General features: G+C 37.1%; 1 protein-coding gene across 10 annotated transcripts in view; it reads left to right on the forward strand.

Moving 5' to 3' along the window:
* Positions 1-22248, forward strand: part of Pard3 (par-3 family cell polarity regulator) — a 635367-nt gene that overhangs the window by 448759 nt on the left and 164360 nt on the right. For all 10 annotated transcript variants that reach the window (XM_069990655.1, XM_069990656.1, XM_069990659.1 and 7 more), the window contains one exon: positions 14423-14533. In XM_069990655.1, coding sequence (XP_069846756.1) covers positions 14423-14533 — 111 coding nt within the window. The remainder of the gene's footprint in view (positions 1-14422; positions 14534-22248) is intronic.

A 22248-nucleotide genomic window follows, 5' to 3' on the forward strand; every position in this document is an offset into this window, starting at 1 on the left:
ACTAACAAGGGGTTCACAATGGTATTTCATATCTGCATAGAATGTATTTTGTTCTGATGTTGCTCTTTTTTTTTTTTGCCCATCCTTCTACCCCCTATTTTTTAAATAGATTTTCAGTGAGTTTCATTATGTCATCTTCAGGAATAGACACTGTGGAGTACAAGGTCCTAATTATGGTATGCTAGTGTTTACCCACTTTCTTGGCTCTATGGATACATCTCCAAATACATTCTTGTCGTAGCATGCTAGATGGTGTTCTGTGTTTTGATGATGTAGCATGTTAGATCTTGTCTTCTGTGACTTAGATGGCCATCTGCATCCAACTCTCACTATCTGGGCAGACATTTCCCTTTTGATTCTTAGGAAGTAGTCATGAAATATATTAAGTATTTGAAAGCAAAACTCAGTATGCTGTCCACCTTCCTTGGAATCCTCTTTTATTCTTTGGAAAAATTGAAACGATAGTGCCTTTACTTCATTATTTACCTTAGACCTATGCAAGTGATTATGAACCTTAGAGATTTACTCCCAAGGAGTATGTTGTTGTCTGGGATGTCCTTGGTTATCACAAATATGTTGGTGGTGGTGCTGAAATCTCATGGTAGGTATAGGCTGTGAATTCAGCTAAACTTCCTGGGAGAGCTGTTCATGATAAATGATTGTCTGGCCTAAAATGTCAGCAATTGTGTTACTGACCTTTCAATATTAGTGGAATGTTTTGCTCTTTTTTTTTTCCGATGATGATTTTAAAGTCTGTCCTTCTCAACATGTTCTCTATGTTGAAGAATATCACACTGAGCAATTTGGTGGGTATTTGGGAATTGAAATTTCATTCACTAGTTTTAAGTATTTTATAGTTGAGTTTGACTCTCTTAGTTACATAGTATTCTTTTTTTAAAAGTGATAACTTTAATGTTAGTGTAATAAATAAAGATTTTACTTTATGAACTCATGTGTGAGTCAACCTGAAAAACCTAGGCTTTCCAAGGGCTTGAGGTGAATCTCAGAGAAAGAAGAACATTCTATATGTAGTAAGAGATTAGGATTTAATAGGTGTGTGTGTGTGTGTGTGTGTGTGTGTGTGTGTGTGTGTGTAGCTTGTTTTTAAAATTATGTGTTGTATATCTTATAATTGTGCATTAAACTCTTACTTTTTTCTCAGCTTCATTATGGCTGAATTATTTATTATGTAGATATTATAAATTCTTTTACCTAAAGAACATGGAATATTCTTATCCTTTGGGATTTTTGTATATATATATATATATATATATATATATGTATAGTTCTAAATGAAATTAGGTTTGTTAGTATACGATGGCTATTACACATACCAGTTAAGACCAGACACTTCCAAAGTTTAGTTAGAGAAGTCAACAAAGTGACAGTCTGTGATGGCAGCTGTAGCTAGAGGAGATGGGGCACTCAGATCTTAGTGGCTCAGCCTCCAGCTCCAGGACAAGGACTCGGATCATATGATGTATCTCATAAAGCATCAGTCTCCCTTGGGATAGTGAGTTACTGTCATGTCTAGGACCACACACCAGGCAGTGCAGATGTGGCCTGGAAATAGGTTGGCATGAGAACAATTCTAACCAGTGCACAAATCAAGTTCTGTGTTTGAATGCTTGTTGAATTGTTTAGTTAAATTAAAAAGAATGTGGTTGACATTTGTCAGATTTCATGCTCACTTTTATATAAAATAAGATACTAGGTTGGAGATGGGACAGTAAACCATCTGTTCTAGCCTTTCCTTGCCCTACTCTTGAAACCATGGTAGGATCTATGATTCTAGCTTCCAGTTGAGTTCTTACTCATAGCCTAGTCATAAATAACTTGCAATGCTTTAGATCCTGGTTGAGTAAAAACATAGCATAGAACAGTAAAGGATATTGGCTGTAGTTTTGTGTCACACCATCATTAATTTCTTTTAATAATTATTTTTCTTTAAAAATCATCTTATTTGTACAAAGGGGTTTCAATGTATTAGCTCATAAGTACAACAAATTGCATCATTTTCTGTACATGTTAAACTCTCTAAGACTTAGACACAATGCAAGTACAGATTCTAACCAGATGAATAACTTCAATCCTTTGTTCTTTTAGAGTGGAAGGTACTCAGGGAGACTTGGGGCAACTGCGTCTTGGCTGGGGGAACCTGTTGGATCTGCAGGATTCTGCTTGCTCTTTCTTGTTCTCAGAACTGGGTGTGGTCTCTGTGCTTGGCAAGTGGCTTATACCATAAGATTAAGTCTTTTGGCCTTTTAGAAACTCATCAGCTCCTTCTTGTCGAATCTGAATAAGCAAATCTACCTAAAGATAAAAGGTGAAAAATCTACCTCTTAATTTACTCTGTAGAGAGCATTCTCTATGAAATATGAATCAACAAAAAGTTGTTTTCTGTAATCGACAGAAAAAAAAAGTGCTGACTGACAACTTTACAGATAATGAGATCTTTGGGGAACTTTCCATCATTCTAAGTTTCTAGAAACCAGACAAAAAGTCAAGCTTTTTGTTGTTTTGAAACTTCAATTACCATGTTACCTTTCTGTGTGACTTTCATCTGCCCGGGAAATATATGAAAGTCAGAAACCTTTTTTCTTGGTGATTAAAACATATAATTTGATTTGCAACATATACTTAATTGAGGATGAATATTCCTAATTCAAAACCCAAATATCTTTACATTTTGCTTTATCTGTGTAGAATCTCAAGTGTTTTCACCTTGGGCTGCCTGATTGCCCATCAGGTAGTTGGTAATAGGAGTTATTAGGATTACTTTTGTTACTAAATACTCCCTGTTCTTTGTCCTGCTAGGAAAAGGTAGGTAGTAAAATATGGGTCTACTTTTTCTTCTTTCGAGTGCCCTTTGAAATGGTTGTGTTTTTCTGACTTAGGTCTCATTACAATTTCTTATGAGGACTGCCTTTGGGGTAGTGCCACTTACTAAATTGTTCTGATGCCTTCACAAGAAGAAAACCATGGAAACCAGATGTAGGGTATGATTATTTGCCTCTGACCTGGCAAAGTGTGGAATTTAACAAAAGAAGCGTAATAGAAATGCTCAAATTGACCCTTCTCATCACTTGGGCTGCTTTGAGCCCAATCAATCTCTCATTATTATCAGAGTTATTCGAGCAAAGGCAGCGGCAATAGTATGTTTCATAATCACTTCTTGAGCCAAATGTAATTTGCAATTTGTAGTATTGTATTATGAAACAATAATGCATTAAAATGAACAGAGCAAGAATTAGGAGCATAGTGGTAAAGAAAAGATCCAGAGAAGGAGTTGCTTGAAAGCCACTCTAAGAATTGTTCTAAGTGGACATGGCTGATTTCATTGCCAAATTGAGCATTTAGAAAAATCAGCATTATGTGTTGGCTTTGCTATGTTTATATATGAAAGCATATGTACATATAAGTATGTATGTAGATGATAATAAAGTCAGTGTAGTTAGAGGAAACACAAAATATAATTTGCATATTATTTGCATTTAAATATTAGGGGTTTTGGGGTTAGGTTGATTTGATTACCTGTGTGCTGATGATTTGTAGGAAAAAAATAAGGTATAACAAGCCTTATAAAAGCCTGATATGGAGCAATAATTACTAATTGACCTCTTTTTATAAAGAGGAGATTTATTTGCCAGAGAAACCGTGTCATGTGCTCTGCAGACTCACTGATTTCTGGGAAGCGCCTCATAATTAATAGGAATTCCACTAGTCTGCTCCTATTTTACCAGAATGAATGCTAAGTGTAGGATACTAATAGTATCTCAGTTATTTATCTTGTATTTGAAAAGATTACTATATGCTTCCCAGCCCCCTAAGTCTTTATGCTTGAGTCCCACCATCTTTATTCTCTTAAATTTTTAGAATTACAGTGATTCTGATGAAGTCAAATTGATTCTGAGCTGAGTTTCCTTCCCTCTGTATTGTCAGTTTCCCAATTATTGGTTGAATATTTGTTTGTTTACATTCTGACTGGATTTCCAGAGTGTCAGGCTCCAAGCTGTATGCATTGATGCATCCTGATTACATAACCTAGGTAACAGTCTTCCCTCTGACAGGGACATTTACTGGGGCTCCTGTGAAGAATGTGTTACCATTGAGGGTGTCTTGTACTTATAAGGCTGTCTTACTTTGCTTAAGTAGAAGGTTGTTTTTCTTTTATTATTATCTTTTAGTAACTATACCAATAGGGTTTCAATACAACAAGTTAGTTTGTGAGTACAATGCATCTTGATTAATATCACCCCTTATATCTTTCTCCCCTATCTCTCCCAACCCCACCCATCCCTTTAATTTACCTGTTTCCATTTTCACATGTGTACCTTGAATGTTACTGCTACATTTATCCACCCCTTTTCTTCCCATTTCTTATTTTTAAGTTACTTTTCTTCCCTGAGTGCCATGCAACACAAACTTAGTTTGTTAAATCTAATCTCACTAATGAAAACTGTATACCATCAAATAATGATTCTCGAGCTTGCAACTTTCCTGTCGTGAGCACCCCTGCTAAACCTAACCAGCTGAAAATGGTGTCCCATGTCACAACAGCGTGGTCAAGTTGTCTTGGGCCCTTTTCTTGGGCTCACTTCTCATTGCTGTTGATTACAAGATGATTTTTTTTCTTTTTTCCTAAATAGGAGCTTTCTGCTTTTCATAATCAGCCTTCTTTTCCCTGATTCATCCCACGTTGTTACAGTCTACTGCTGAGCAAATCAGCCGGCTTTCATGATCTTGATATCTTAAAATGTCACTAATATATGTAAGATCTGTATGGGACAGATGTATTAGAAGTGACTCTTTTTTTTTTTTTTTTTTTTTTTTTTTTTTTTTTTGCTTTTTCTCACTTGTAAAATGGAGACTGTGAGGTACAAACCATGACCAGAAACCATGAGTAGGTACATTATTACAAAGATCCCAACTGCAGTGCAGTCCAGTTTTATGGTTAGGGCAATGGGACATACTCCTAACTGTTGCCTGATAAATATGTCTGGATGGAACACAGGCACTTCATTTAGAAATGTTGGCATTCACTCTGTGAATAGTTGTGTGGGCAGTTTTCATAATCTATTCTGATGGTTAGAGCAGTTTTTGATCTTGCCTTCAAATACCTGATTATCTCAGGAGCAGTGTCCTCTAGAAGTCAGTGCTGTCAGTAGGGGAGGATTTCTCACACTTCTTTCAACCAAAGACTTATTAACCAGCTCTGGTTAATAAACTGCTCTGGTAATAAAAAGCATAAAGTGAATATCTTTGGTGCCTGAATCTTTTAACATGTCTGGATATGGTAGGAAGAGCCTTGAATCTGAAAGTTGGCTTTGCTACTCAGTTGTTAGGTGACCTTATAAATCATTAGGACCCCCCCCCCCGTGCTTCCTGACCACCTTCCCACAACAGGAGGGTATAACACGCCCCTCATGGGCTGTTGTGGCAGTCTGTGTGACAGTCCATGATAAGAATTCAATGAATTCTAGTTAACTGTAATTACATAATCAAAAGAGCATTCATCAGGTGCTTGATTACATATCTCACTGAGGGATTACTCAAAATGGATTTCTTATGTCTAAGAATTTCACTATCTTTTAGGAGTTTGCAAGTTCCAATGTATCAGGATGCCTTAGACCAGCTATCAAGCGACCCAGATGCCACTGCCAGCTTGCAGTGTGGCTGGGCAATTCCTAGTACCTCTTGGGCCTCTACTTCTTTGCCTGTCAAGTAATTAGTTTGGTCTAGGAGAGTAACTCTTTGGTTTTCAGAAATACGTTGATATTTATCTTCAGCCCAGATGCCCCTCAATGGATGAATGAACCAAGAAAATATGGTATATATACACAATGGAATTTTACTCATCGATTAAAAAGAATGATATTGTACATTTGTAAAGAGATGGAAAAACTTGAAAAATTATGTGAAGTGAAGTAACTCAGGCTTAGAGGGACAAAGGACCCACATTCTCCTTCATATATAGAAGCTAGATTTAGCTTTCAAACTCATAAGTACATACATTGGATGGCCTGCAAGTGTATACAAATGTATTAGCTGAAATATGGTACATTCAAGGGGTATTAACTGAAATATGGTACATTCAAGGGAGATCTCAAATAATGCAATTCCGTAGAAAAGCAAAATCTGGACAGTTCAACAACAACAACAACAAAAATACCAGGAAGTGGATACTTGAAAGGGGTAGGATGGAGACAAGGGGATAGGAGTAGATAACTGAAGAGAAGAGGGAGGGAAAGGTAGACAACAATCAAACATATATTCTACAAAATTAAGGAGTGGGGGAAAGGGTGAGTAGGGAAGAATGTCACAGTGCAAATGTTGAATGGGATGACATTGATCAAAATATATTCGTAAACTGCTTTGTTAAGTAGCAACTCCTTTGTACAACTACTTAAGACTGTAGAAACAACAATCAGGAAAAGTTAAAAAAAAAAAAGAATGGAAGAGAACTCTCTGTAAACAGTTATGGCTTTGGGGGTGGGTAGTACTGGGGCTTATTCTGGGCATGGGTGCTGTCTCTGAGCTTTTTCATTAAAGGCTAGTGCTCTACCACTTGAGCCACAGCTCCACTTTCAGCTTTTTGTGGCTAATTGTAGATAAGATTCTCATGAACTCTTGGGCTGGCTTCAAACCATGATCCTCAGTTCTCAGTCTCCTGATTACCACTGTCTGGCCTATGGCCATTTAAAAAAAATAAAATCAGGGAGTTAGGTCTTCAAGCAAAAGTAGCTTTATAATTGCATTAATTGAATAGAGTAATAAATTAAGGGAATTTGATAGCTAAGAGTTGGGAAAAGAATAGTATTAGAGTTTATTATACATTGCCAGAAAACCATGCAGATATCCACGTACAACAAACAAAGAAAAGGTTTATTGCCAGTAAAGGGGCCAGCAAGACCCCTTCTCACAAGAGAGAAGTGCTGGGCTATTGTGTCTGGTGACCTTTCATAACCTATGAAATTAGGAGGTCGAGACTCTAGTGTGGACACTGGGCCTGTGGCTTCATCATGGTGGACTAGGATTTATGGCTGCTGCCTAACTAGTAGATAAGGGCCCTGCAGCTGCCCAGATCTGAAGGTCTCTCTAAGGGGATCTTGCTGCCTTATATGGTGGTAGCTGCCCCAGAGGAGTGCCATCTCAAGGTGAAAGGGGGAGGAGGGGTTGGAGGCTGATTATTTACTGCCTTTACTAAATGAGCCTAGTGTTGCCTATGAAAGGAGCATGCTAAGCTATTGGAAGGGAGCTAATTGGGCTAACAAATAGTAGGAAAGGGTTTTTTGTAGAAAGTTGGTCAAAGACAGTTTAGGGGAACTTTGAGACCTGAAGTTCTGGGAAAAGAAATAGAATTCCTAGAGAAAGAGGAAGAGGTAGCATGAGTCACATAGTGCAAATATGAGGACAAAATGCAGGCAAGAATATTGAGTTACACAACTCCATTGACTATCCAAGTACTGAAGCTGGGAAGTGGAGGATGTGTAGCTTATGGTAGTCCATGTTTAATTTATATTTGACTCTGTGTGTGTGTATGCATGTGCGTGCATGTGTGCCAGTCCTGGGGCTATCCTTGAGCCTTTTTGCACTTAAGGCTAGTGCTCTACCACTTCTGGCTTTTTGGTAGTTAATTGGAGATAGTCTCAATTGACTTTACTATGTGGGCTGACTTTGAACCATGATCTTCAGATCTCAGCCTCCTGAATTATATTTGACTCATTTGAAGTTCTCTTTTGCACTGAAGCAGTGTCACTTAACTTACACATTTCTTAGGGTAAATATTCAGACAAGTATTGTGGCAAAGTCTTCAGACATTAAGACCTTCATAATTAGCTCTGAGAAATAGAGTTCAGTGACATTTCAATAGGGTTTCTTGAAGAAAGTCTTATTTTAAAAAATTATTCTTCAAAACCTTCAAGATAATTGGCTCTGGATGTCCTTTTCATCTATTTTAAAATACAGAAACTGAATTTAAGACTTCCTTCTTACTGTATTGTTTTCAAATGTTAGTAGAAAAACAAAACCTTTTATTACCAAACCAATCATATTTTAATTTTATCTATAGCAAGATGCTGTGTGTTATCATTCAGTAATATATTCTCCTAAAGACTTCTAATTTTAGTAGCAGCTTAAATGGCAGAACATTTCAGCAGTATTTACTTTCTAGATAGTTATACCACTTTACTAAAAACCAAAATGATGATTTAATAGCCCTGCAAACTTTACAGTAGTTAATTTTTAAAGTGACTTCTTTCTTCATAAAAAAATAGACTTTGTGGTGTCTTGTTGGCTTCTGTTGCTTGCTTTTTTGCTTCTTCATTCATTAACAAGTGCATGTATTGCTCATCATTCTTGACTATGATATGGATGGCACACAGCAGTGCTGTCATCCAAAAAGAATCATAGTAAAACCCATTTAGTAGATTACTTTAGCTGAAACATCCCTGAATCCTTTATGAAGAAAGCTATATGTGTAAGTAATTTTACTGTCAATTGGAGTTGGAATGAACTGGGGCTCATCACTATCTTGTATAAAAGAGCATCAGTGGGTGTGGCCAGATTTTCTATTGAACTTACACCATGAAGCAAGACCTTGAGGAGAAGTTTTTTTCTATCAAGTTTTTTTAATCTCTGTATTTTCCTTCAAATCTTATATATATTTTTAAAGCACTTTCCTATGCTAATACGAGTAAAGAGAGATTACTAACAATTTCTTCCCAAAGCAGCAGGAGTAGGTGGCTACCTTGCTGATCAGCTGGGTACCCGTTCTCTTGAGATGGTAGAGTTTTCTTGGAATGTTGGTCCAGGTTAATCAGTTAACAAACCCTTGATTCTGTGCTGAAAATTTGTTTACATTCTGGACCTACAAGTAGCTCAATATTTCTTTAGCTAGTTCTTGAAGTGAAGACATTTATTTATCGATGGCTTAAAAAACAAAATTTTTAAATAGGGATACAGGCTGACCCATTGCAACAATGAGATGTACAAGACCCAATGTTGTTGCCCCATTTGTTAGGAAATGGAAAGACTTGGAAAAAATTATATTAAGTGAAGTAAGCCAGGCCCAAAGAAATATAGGTCCCATGGTTTCTCTTATTTGCAATAACTAGTATATGTCTGAGACAAACAAAAAAGGTCAGACAAGTTGTTAGCCGAAATGAACCCCAAGATAAGGATTCAAATGTTTTTTTTTCTCTTGCGATTGTTTCCAACAATAAGATGATTTCTTTGTTGCTTTGTATGTACTTCCCCCAGGGTATAAGCCCTGCTTTCACTGTATTTGATATTGATATAATTTGTGGAGGGGAAGGGAAAAAACAAACTGTTTAAATAGGGATACAGGTGGACCCATTACAACAATGAGATGTACAAGACGTTATGTTGAAAACGAACTTTACAACTTTGGCGGGGTAGGGGAGTGAGGAGTTGGGGGTGGGAGTGGTAGGAGGGTGGGGGGAGGGGGTGGGGGTGTAGACCGGAAGGGATGGTATGGGGAACAAAGGAGGAGGCAACAATACTTGATAAGTACTCACTATCTTGCCCATGTGATTGTAACCCTTCTGTACAGTATTTCCATAATTTAAAAAAAAAAAAGACCCTATGTGGAAAACTGAACTTTACAATTTAGGCAGGGATGTAGTTGTGGAGATGGGAGGGAAGGGCTGGTAGGGGAAAAACAAAGGAGGAAGCAACAATGTATGATAAGAAATGTACTCATTACCTTGCTCATGTAACTGTAACCACTCTGTACCGTATTTTCACAATAAAAAACTTAAAAAAGATATTAATATCAAACTAGTTGATATTTTCCAAGTTGTTAAGCATCTTAAATCAAATGGTTGTTTTCATAAGTTGAGGAGTGAAAAGTTAGTTGTAAAACTAAGTTTGAGAGTCTATGTAAATATGCAGTTTTTTCAATGAGTTCCTTCTGTCTCTCCAGGAAGAATGAAGCAACTATAAAGTAAGAAGCACACCACAATTTATAGGCAATTAGAATGCATGCAGTTATAGATACTTTTACTTTTTTACTGTCTAGATTGTTGGTACTTTTTTATTTACAGTCTTTATTTCATTTTATTAAAGAAAATTGGAGCTGAGGGATCCATTTTTGTTCCAATTATAAAGTAATATGCTGTGATTTTACAGTATGCTTTAGAATTTAAAAACCTTAAATATAGAGATCACATAAATTATTAACTAAAACAAGTATTAAGGGAAATACTTTTATGTTAATTTGTAAACATTTTATTTATGCTGTCATCATTTTTTCATACTTTAATCTTAATTCTATTAGACTTCAGGAAAGAGTGTTTGATAATGGCTTGACAATAAATTTATAAATAATATGGTAGTTATTCTGGTGACAATCAAACACAATGAGAAAAAGATGAACCAGGGTTCTGCTTGTTTTCCTTCATAATTTTGTGTATGTCACATAAAAAGATGAGAGTTGAAAAGGATGAATTTATGTATGTGAGAGTTGGCATAGGGAATTGAACTCAACATTAGTGTTGGGCTGCAATATCTAAGACACACAGAACAAGTCACCATGAGCAAGTGGAATGCTGTCACAGAACATTTGCCTAACATGTGACATCCCAGGATTGATCACTAAGCCAGGCAAAACCCAATAACAATAAAAGTAAAACATGCAAACATCAAGGAATCTCAGATTTCTCTTCAATATTATAACACAAAGAGCAAGATATCCATTATTTTCTTATGTGAGTAGGACTGTCATTGCAGAATGTTTCTCAGCTATGATCAGGACTGAATATATATGAATTGGAATGCAAACTTAGCATGAGAGCAATATATCTTTTTTGGGGGGGGACGGGTTCCAGTCGTGGGGCCTGAACTCTGGGCCTGGGCGCTGTCCCTCAGCTCTTCAGCTCAAGGCTAGCGCTCTACCACTTGAGCCACAGCGCCACTTCCAGCTTTTTTCTTTTTGCTTATGTGGTGCTGAGGAATCAAACCCAGGGCCTCAGGCATGCAAGGCAAGCGCTCTACCACTGAGCCACATCCCCAGCCCCGCACTATATCTTTTGAAGTACATTTAGGAGCTAAAAACCTAAGTGGTTAAAATGACTTACCTTTAGCCAGGCTCTGGTTAATGACACTTGTAATCCTGGCTACTCAGCAAGCTGCTAAGATCTGAGGATGGTGGTTTAAAGCTAGCCCAGGCAGAAATGTCTGTGAGACTCTTATCTCCAATTAATCATCAAACAGCTAAAATTGGCTCAAGTGGTAGAGTGACAAACCTAAGTGAAAAAGTCAATTGAGAGCTGAAGGCCCTGAGTTCAAGCCCTAGTACTGGCATCAGTGGGGGAGGAGGGGAGGAAGGAAGAAAAGGAGAGGGGGAGAGGGAGAGAAAAGGAGGGAGAGAACTTTGGAAATATCTAATTATAAGTAAATATGATGTACAAAATTTCAAATAATTCAAAATTATGCCTCTCTAAAAGTTAGAACTTTTTAGTTAATTTTTTTGGCAGTACTAGGATTTGAACTCAAGATCTATGCTCACTAGGTAGACATTTTTACCAGTTGAACCTTGGCCCCAGCGTAGAAGTTAGAATTTAATATACTTTATACTTCCAGGTGCTACAGTGTGGTAGTCCTGTGATTTCACTTGGTGTCTATACCGATGTTACTCAAATTACTCTGTCCAGTTCTGTGCAGTTCCCTGACCTTTGCTGTGATATCCCAAGTGTTCTTCCCTGGGACTAGGACCACAACTCCCTTCTTCCAGTCACTTGGCTTTTCTGTGCAGGCATCAATACCCCACCCCGCATATCCAAGACCTTCCCCTTAGTACATGCTAATTTGTCCTGCTGTATCAAAGGATTTCCAGAGCCATCCACTTCTGTCCATCTCCCCCACTAATGAACTAAGCTGTCTGCTGTGTACTAAATGCAGTATATTTCTCAGCCAGTAACATTAATATGCCCTTTCCTCCCCAGCCAACTCATTTATCTGGGCTCCTTCAGTGGCTTTGTGTTTTGATAAAATCCAGGGTCTTATGCAGTCTACAAGGTCCTGCACAGTCTGACCCTGGCCACCTCTCTTCTTCATTTCCTCTCTTCATCACTTTGGCTTTCTTTAGCCGTATCATTCCTCAAAGAGAACCTCGTCTCCGTGTACCCCAGGGCCTTTGTGCTTGCTCTTTCCTCTGAAGTGGCAGCCTCCTTACGTATTCAGCTCTGCGCTTTTGTGACCGGGGAGTCCATCTTTGACAACTCTCTGGAAAGTACAACAGCTCACTGCTGTGCCCCTCTTTCGTTGCAGGTGGCATGTGCGTTCCCTCATCTCTGACGTGCTCACTTGTTATCTAAGTGTAAGCTAGCATGGAACCTCCATGGCCTGACTTGGTGTTCTGTTTTGTGTTTATAGCCTACCTGTCTTAAATAAGAAAGTCCTGAATTTGTGTCTAGTGAATGAACACTATGTTTTAAATGTTGGTTCTACTGGGATAGTTACTTCCTATGTTCTTTCATTTAGTCATTCATTCTATCAAGTCCATCATTACACTTAACCTTGAGGTATTGATATATTGATGAAAGTAACACAAAGTCTTTCATTTTTAATACTTTGTATTTGTTATCTTTAAAAGCTCAATGCAAGCCAGGCGCTAGGGGCTCATGCCCTGTAATCCTAGCTACTCAGGAGACTAAGATCTGAGGATTGTGGTTCAAAGCCAGCCTAGGCAGGAAAGTCTATGAGACTCCTATCTCCAATTACCACCCCCCCCCACACACACACACAGAGCCAGAAATAGAACTGAGGCTCGAGTGTTAGTGTTAATCTTGAGCAAAAAATGCCCAGGGATAATGTCCAGGCCCTAAGGTTATATCCCAAGACCAACACCAATAAAACAATAATAATATTATAATGCCTAATACATACTTTATCTGACCATGTACAATAATAATCTAGATTTGAGTTTCTAGGTATTTTTTTCTTTTTTGGATTTTCCTGTGTGTGTGTGTGTGTGTGTGTGTGTGTGTGTGTGTGTGTGTGTGTTTGTGTGTGTGTGTGTTTGTGTGTGTATGTGTGTGTGTGTGTGTGTCTGCAATGATCTGGTTTTCAAATCCAGTTAAGTATCAAGAAGAGATTTTTCTCTACAGAATTAATTTACAACCAATTTTGATTGCTTCCAATACCATAACACATAATTTTGAAAGGAACTGGTGGTGGTATTTTAACTTTTTTCTGTCTTAACATTTCAAAAATGCTTTTCTTTCTTATTTATAAACCTCTTTGCAAATGGTGTTACATCCATTACCATAAGAAGTCTCATAGACACTTCATGTATAGACATACTTAAAATCAGACTTAGTCCACTCCATTAATTGCAATATTCCTTTTCTATGTCAGCTTGAGACATACCTCTTTCTTCTTTTCTTTTCTGATAGGAAATTTCACTGTAACCCAGATTCCTGGTTCCCCTCAGGTGGAGATACTCAGTATACTTTATCAGCATTTAGTTGTTAACTATCATAGTTGTCTCCTTTGAAATACCTAGTGAATGGAAAATCACTGTGTGTGAATATGACTGAAGGATATATAGACCATGGATCCCACATCACAGACTTTATAGAGAAAAACAGGAGCAATGAAAAGAATTGATACCTAGTGTGTGGTTTCTGGGATATTATGATGCCAGAATAATGTTAGTGTTTTGTTGTTGTTTTTAAGATCCTCAAGTCAGCGATCATCTATAGAAATTTATAGGCCATTGTTCAAAGAAACATACGTTTGTTCTTTGTACTTATTTTTAATCAGATGTGGATTTCCAAGCCAAAGATGCCACACTCAGCCATTACTTTTCATCTGATGTAGAAGAGCACTTGATGAGAATGCATGAAAGCCCCCAGTTAAATAAGCCCTAAAGTATTATAGCAGTGTAAATTATCCTTTGTGCTTTAAACCTTGCAAACATGGCCTTGTTTGTCAGTTTTTGAACAAGGGTGAATCTTTCCAATAAACCTGGGCATTTAAATACAGCATAGGTACTTATAAAATAGATGATTGTAGATTATCATTCTTCACTGCTTAGAGAAACTCGCTCCAGTGCATTCAACACATCACCCAAGAGTTAGTATTTATGTCATAAGGATAAACTGAAAGTGTTGGTTGGTTTGTTTGGTTCTGCCAAATAAAAACTGGATATTGAAGCCATTTTCAAAAAAAAAAAAGGACCCTCTGGAGTGCTTGAATTAAAAATGTCTAAAATATTCTGATTGAAAATTATTGATGTGCTGACTGCAGGATGTCATCAATGATGAATGCAGGAGACATTGTTTGCATATTCGGAAGAAGTTAGTGTTTCACTGACTATGAAATCACTTGTCTTTTTGACCAAAAGAAGATTTACTTTGTACATATTACAAGCTAGAATTTTTTTTGTCATCAACAGGTTTGGTAAACATCGAAAAGATGACAAGATGGAGAAAACTGGTAGACTAAAAATCCAAGACTCCTTTACTTCAGAAGAGGAGAGGATGCAGATGAAGCAGGAGCAGGAGAGGTAGACCCAGCTACTTGATTAAGCCTCCCTCCATGGAGGATCTTTCCTTCCTTTCTACTTTCTTTTTATACAATGTAAATACTTTTCATTCACTTGCATTTTCTGTGTCAATCCAAATACTCATGGTTGTGAGGTGAACATAGTAAAAATATGTTATATTTATTGGAGCATAAGAAGTAGACTTTAATGTTTTTAGTTAAGATCTTTTAAATAGGTGATAAGAAAGTACATTAGCTATATATATATATATATATATATATATATATATATATATATATATATATATATATATATATATTACCGTGCCAGTTCTAGGCTTGAATTCAGTCTGGGCATAGTTCTTGAGCTTTTGTGCTGTAGGCTAGTACTCTACCACTTGAGCCATGGCTGAACTTCCAGCTTTTTTGGTAGTCAAGAGTTAATTGAAGACAGGCTTTCCTGTCTGAGCTGGCTTCAAACTGTGATCCTCAGATCTCAGCCTCCTGAGTAGCTAGGCTTGTAAGAGTGAGTAGTCAGCACCCAGCTAAATTTGTGATTATTTTAAGAATTATAAAAATTAAAATCCTGTCATTAATCTATTATACATAATGTATAATATTATATACTATGTAGTATATACTATATGCTGTCTAAGATTACATATTATATAATTATATATATATATATGATTTATGTGTAATATACAATATATTTGTACTATATAATACCTAATTATTAAAACATATAGTATGTCTTAGTAATTTGTAACACTATTTATCTGGTAATAAAAGTGTTTGAATTTTTCTATCTCATCTTGAATGTTTTGGTTAGCAATTAGACTTCTAAGCCCTTTGTTTTTCACTATTATGCTTTTTTCTTTACAATGTGGCATCTGCTCTCCTTCCATGTCACTGTCTGCCCGTTTTGTGACATGTTCCATTTACTTTTTCTAGAATGAAGTGTGTCTTCTAGAAGGATTGTTATCATGTTGAAATATTCCATATTGAGAACCCAAAGACCAATGAAATGAATTAATAGAGTTACTTTAAGCAGCCCCGATAAGGCGTTTTCGTAAGTGGTGAGAGTTTTTCTCACTAGATTTCCAGAGGACTTCTGTGTCCTGACTTCTGTGGATGCTAGGGAGACTGACGGTGTCCTGGTGTTTCATATTCAAGGGCACGGTGCCCATTTCACTTTGAGTAATCCATGTACTTTGATCAGGGTGAAAAAACAAACAAACAAAAAATCTTGTCTAGACCTAGTCAGTAACCCACACCTTGGCTGTCAAGTTCAGTCTTTTATAGCAAATTTAGAGATGGGATACTTTAAAGAAAATAGTTTGGATTTTTTTCACTTTTTGGGTGATTTTGTTTTTTGTTGTTATTGGTGGTGGTCCTGGGGGCTGACCCTGAGCTCTTTTGCTCAAGGCAAGTGTTCTATCACTTTGAGCCACAGTTCCATTTCTGGTTTTCTGATGGTTAATTGGAGATAAAAGTCTCATGGACTTTCCTGCCCAGGCTGACTTTGAACCACAATCTTCAGATCGCAGCCTCCTGAGTAGCTAGGGTTACAGGCATGAGCCACCAGAGCTCAGTCTTCACTAACTTTTCTCAGCCTTCACTTATTTTTCTAAATACTTTTGAGAGCTTTAGTTTTTGTTTGCCTCTTAAGTAGAATGTGATTCTCTGTAGTTTTTCATGGTACAAAAATGGATACATGGGAATAGTATACAATTTTAGTTTATGATGCCAGCTTGGGTTTATTCCTCTGGTTCCTCCCCAGTTCTTATTTTTATTTCTTGATCTATTTATTTGAAACCCAAGCCTCATGCTAGACAAGTGCTGTCTCACAGAGCTGAAACTACATTTCCACATCCAATTGACTGATTGTCTACTCTGGGTCTTGAACTGAGAGCCTGTGCTCTGTCTCTGAGCTCTTTTTGCTCAAGGTTAGTGCTCTACCACTTGACCCACAGCTCTACTTCCACCTTTTTGGTAGTTACTTGGAAACAAGAGTCTCATGGACTTTCCTACCCAGGCTGGCTGAGGATTGTGGTTCAATCCTCAGATGAGCCTCCTAAGTATCTAGGATTATAGGTGTGAGCCACTGATGCCCAGCTTTGGTTTTTATTTTTTTTTTAAGTATTATACCTTATTGGGGACTCAGTCTGATCATTCCTCACCAATTATGAAATCCTCAAACACATTAATTAGCTTGATATTTGTAGGTGAAAGTATATAGTGATTCTTAATGTCTACAATATAGATTTTAAATACTCAAAACAATAAACTTCTGAGTTTATTTTCTGTGGATTCTTTGTTTCCCATTTATTAGCATATACCAGTTAACAAAATAACAGTTTGATTGTGACATTTTCATACATACACACAATGTTATTTGATAATATATGCCCCCTTTATTTTCCTCTATTCTCTCTGCTCCTCTTGTCCCATTCCTTTTCCCTAGTAGTTTCCATTTCATTTTCATGCTAAAGGAGTTTCTGGTCCCTAAAAATAAGCATACTAAATAAATGCATGAACTCAGATTTATCCACAGGCAAACCTGTCATTTAGTTACAGAGCATTTAGAACAACAGAAACATTCTACTTCCATCTCTTGAAATCTGCCAAAGGCCATTAATTCTATTAATCCTGAAACATTTTTCATATTGTAAATATTCCTGCTTTGCAGGTTAAGGTGACTTCTGGGTTTCAATGCAGAATTCTATCAACATTTTCCAGAATACTTTTATAATGCATATTCAAATATTTCCAGCCATACAATGGTTTCACGAGTATTATGAATTTGCCTGAGGCACAGTTCACTCCTGATTTTGGCTTTTAATCTCCTTCTCTGTACCTCTAATGATGAAATACTTCTGAGAACTAGGTTGGTCATTATGAATTTACAGTGTGCACGAGGCCTAGAATAAAAGTCTTTTAGGGTCAAAGAACAGTGACTGGTCCATTAAAAAATCAATTAGGCTCATAGTTTAAGAAAATTACTGTACTTTGTATTTTAATACCAATTCTTATAAGTATGTTTTATTTAAACTCTTAGATTATACAATAGAGCAGATGGATACATGAAACTCACTGAGGTTCATGGATGGTTAGTGCTTGTGGTTTTGATCTAAGGCTTTTCTATGTTTGGCCTTTGGCATTAGCACTGTTCCTTCTAAAGACAGAAACTATAACTTCCTTGGGAAAAATTTAGTTGGAAGAATAGATAAAAGTAAATACTCACTTTTGTATTTTCAACGTGGCCTTTCCCTCTTTGCTGACTCGTAATGAAACGTTTCCTCTATACCATTATTTTCCACTCAAGTATTAGAGTTTCAAAAATTATTCTGGTTGATTCTACATAAAAATAGAAAACTTGACATTCCTTAGTTATGAGTTATGACATGTTCCCAGACCATAATATTTTCTTGCCCACACACATCTGCACAGCCTGAATATTAGTCAAGAGATAAATATTGAAAAGTTGAAAGGGCCCTGACTCTAATTTAAAATGTTTTTCCTACAATGTTAAGATTTATTCTGATGGTGAAAGTAAATGAGATACTCCCTAGCCTGGGACTGAGATTAACTTTGGCTTCATTCTTTCTAACATCTTCCTTTTTTGTTTTTGTTTTTTTACCAGCTGCTAACCCTGGGAGCTTGGGGCTTGATTTGATGTGGTCCAAATAAAAGCAATAGATGAGGAAGAGCTTCATCGATCTGTCTCTGTCTCTGTCTCTATCTCTGTGTCTCTGTGTCTCTGTCTGTCTCTCTGTCTCTGTCTCTGTCTCTGTCTCTCTTCTAGTTCTACCTATGCAAGCTTAGCCTGTGTGGTTCAGGTCTCTTCCTAAGGGAAGGAAGTCTGGGATGATGACAAGGGTAAAGTTAACTGTTCTTGAGATGTATATTTTAACTTCTGGTTCTGATCCCTGAAGTTAGGTACCCTGGTTGTTTCTGTTGGAGATCAGCTGGGCCCCTAAGGAAGAGTGTGAAGGTAGCACTCACTGACTATTTTGGCTCTTCTTTCTGGCAAGCCTATCTCAGGACAGCATCTCTGTTTGGCTCATTTCCACTGAATAAACAATTTGGGCTCCAAAATGAAAACAGAATGTGTTTGATAAGATGATTTTGATATGTCAAGTCCACCAAGCTTCTATTGTGAAGCAGTAACCAACCTGTTTGACTGAGCATCAGAAGCAGTGTGTGATCTCTTGTATTTTCACTTCAGTAATATTTCCATTAATGTTTAAATAATAGTTTAAAGCCAGGTGCCAGTGGTTCACACCTGTAATCCTAGCTACTCAGGAGGCTGAGATCTGAAGATCATGGTTCAAAACCAGCCCAGGCAGGAAAGTCTATGGGACTCTTATCTCCAGTTAACCAACAGAAAACCGGAAGTGGTGCTGTGACTCAAGTGGTAGACCACTGAAGAGCTGAGAGACAGCACCCAGGCCCAGAATTCAAGTCCCACAACCAACAAAAAAAAGGGGGTTCCCACTGTTGCAGGCAGCAACAGAAAAGGGTTCTGTGTATAAGTGTGTTTGAAAACTGTTTGAACCAATTTATGCCTATTTTACTCTCCTGTTTCTTAGTGTCTCAATTAACTTAACATCCATTGTGAATCACCAAGGTACGAGTATAGAATTATCATTCTCCCAGCTTATTGACAATAGGTTTTCTATACCTTTTATTTTTTTTAATGGATATTAAGTCTAAGGGATCAAAGAGTCATTGGAAAATCCTGGATGTGAAGTCAAGATTCCCAATTTCTGGCTGAAGTGAATCCAGATCTCTCTCATCTAGCTGGCTGGGGAAAGCAGCAATGATCATGTCATAGAGCTGCAAGCAGGATTAAAGCCAGTGTTGTGAGTTGCCTTACTTCCTGGCTTCTTGTTAGTATAATCAAGTCTCATTATTGTTCATCTTTCTCAGCTGTCTCATTCTCATATATTTCCCCCCTATTTAAAATATGCATTTTGAGCTCTGGTTCTAAGTTGTTGAAATTTAGAAACTATAGAAAAATTTGGGGCAACATAAAATTAAAATAGTAAATCCCTGTGCTAAAGTATATCTTAGTGGTAGAGTGCTTATCTAACATGCACAAGACTAGGGTGTCCATTCAGCATATACACATGAAGCAAGAACAACAAACCCAGGCCTACTATTAACATACAGCCCATGTCATCCTTTCTCACACATTTGTAACTTCAGTATTCCCATACACATGCATTCTATGCATTCTTAAATCATCATCGTGAATATTTCCTGTTTCAAGGCCTACTCTATGTGATCATTTAGATGGATGGGGAAAAATGACAGGTAGAAAGATAACCTGAAAGATGAAATATTAGCTCTCATATCTGGTCGAATTCCACAGCTCTCCAATTGTATTGCCCTCATATGTTATTCATTCTTTTAAATGAGAATTATAATGCTAACTGGCAGGCTTTTTGTAGTTACTCAGTAAGTGATAGCATTACAATATTATTATCGCTAGCTATATAGTAAGTTTTGTTTGGAAGTATTTTAAGGTTAGTGGAGATATGAGAAAGTTAATGAATAATGAATTTCTTATGACTTCTTTCCAGCATATGAAAAATATTTACAGGTCTACTAAAGAAATACATGACTTGACACTTTGCATTATTTGATGTTATAACTGCTCTTCAAAACCACGTTTTTCATGGTAGAATGTTGCACTAGCCAGGTTGTGAAGTGGCACACTCTCAATTCTTGTTGTGGCATCCTGCAAGGCTGTGTGTCATTTCTATCTTCAGTGCCCTTTCCCTGTCATTCTCTCTCATTTCATAGCAGTACTCAGTGTATGCTTTGGGTAGTTAAATTTTTGATAAAGTCACTTTTGTCATCTCAGCTGGTGACTACTTTTTCAGCAAGTGATACTAAACGTTTACTTTGCCTTTTAGATTTCATATTGTCATGCAAATGGAGATTGCTCTTTTTTTAGGGTGAACAGACTAATTTTATTTGAAACTGAAAAGAAAACCATGATAAAAAGCGTGGAGCTCTCCATCAAACAAGGAACCTCAAAGAGGAGTCCAGTGGAGTCCTTGCTGAGGGGGGGTTGTATAATATGGGGCTCCTCTGATAGCTTCTCCCATGGCTGTGTTCTGATTGTTTGATGGCTCCTGCTACACCACCCTACCTCTTTTCATTCAGGGCATTATAGAAGGAGGCATTTGAGAAATGCTATGATGAGACTGTTCTTTGAAAGTTAATCTTTTGGGCTGGGAATATATCTCAGTGATACAGCATTTGCCTACAAAACTATTACTCAAAACTGAAAATTAACCTTCTGATGGAAATGATATTCTTTTGTGTCCCATCGCAGTTTCTTTCAGCTACTCCGACTTCTTGAATCCATTCAACAGGCCAGCTCCAATCCATGGGATTTTTTATTATTATTTTTTTTATTATTATATTTTTTATTATTATATTATATATTATATAATATATTATATAATATATATATAATATATATTATATATAATATATATAATATATAATATATATAATATATATTATAAAATATATTATATTTTTTATTATTATATTTATTATTATTATTATTATTTCATTTTGAGTAAAAATGAACAAGAATTTTTTTTTTTTTTGGTCCGGTCGTAGAGCCTGAACTCTAGGCCTGGGTACTGTCCCTCAGCTCTTCAGCTCAAGGCTAGTGCTCTACCACTTGAGCCACAGCGCCACTTCGGGCTTTGTTTTTTTTCTGCTTAATGTGGTGCTGAGGAATCAAACCCAGGGCCTCAAGCATGCAAGTCAAGCGCTCTACCACTGAGCCACCTTCCCAGCCCATGAACAAGAATTTTAAAGAAGCAGTTAATTTGCTTTGTGGAAGGTCACTACTTGGACTGATAGTAGGGGAAATGAAGCCTTGAGTGGAATATATAGTTATAGCTGATGTGGTTGACAGAGGATGAGGTAGGAAAGTGCAATTTGATGTCTGATGAGAGCTGTCCTGAGCATGCCTGGCATGTGTGAGTTGGAAATCATTTTAGGGGGCTTTCACATGGACAGAAGTACCCACATTCTGTGAGTAAAAAGTGACTGTGAGACTGGGCACTGGTGATTCACACCTGTAATCCTAGATACTCTAGAGGCTGAGATCTGAGGATTGTGGTTTGAAACCAAGCTGGAGAATAAGTCCATGAGACTCTTGTCTCCAATAAACTACTCAGAAAAATCCGGAAGTGGCACTGTGGCTCAAGTGGTAGAGTGCTAGCCTTTAGTCAAAGAACTCAGGGACAGTGCCCAGGCCCAGAATTCAAGCCCCAGGACAAGCAAAAAAAAAAAAAAAAAATGAAAAAAACAGTAAAAGAAAAAGGAGAAAAAAAGAAAGAAGGAAAGAAAGTGACCGAGAGAGGGTTTGTGTATTTTGTTAGTAAGAAACTATTATATTTACTACCCAATATGAAAGACAGCTTTGTTATTTCACTATGTTAAACATATACTATGTGAGCACATAACATTCCTAGAAAGAGATTATATACCTTTGTTAAAATAATATTTTTAATTTTCTGTAGATATGTGGGGGAGGTGCACACGTGCAAGTGTATGTGTGTGTGTGTGTGTGTGTGTGTGTGTGTTTTACTTTGGGCCAAACCTAGGGCTGAGACACATGCTCTACCAGTTGAGCTATATCTCCAGCCCAGGATTTAATTAAAAACTATTAATGAGGGCTGAGATTGTAGTTCATTA

Source organism: Dipodomys merriami, unplaced genomic scaffold (genome assembly GCF_024711535.1).
Source record: "Dipodomys merriami isolate MVZ:Mamm:240054 unplaced genomic scaffold, mDipMer1.0.p SCAF_4, whole genome shotgun sequence".
Taxonomy (NCBI): Eukaryota; Metazoa; Chordata; class Mammalia; order Rodentia; family Heteromyidae; genus Dipodomys; species Dipodomys merriami.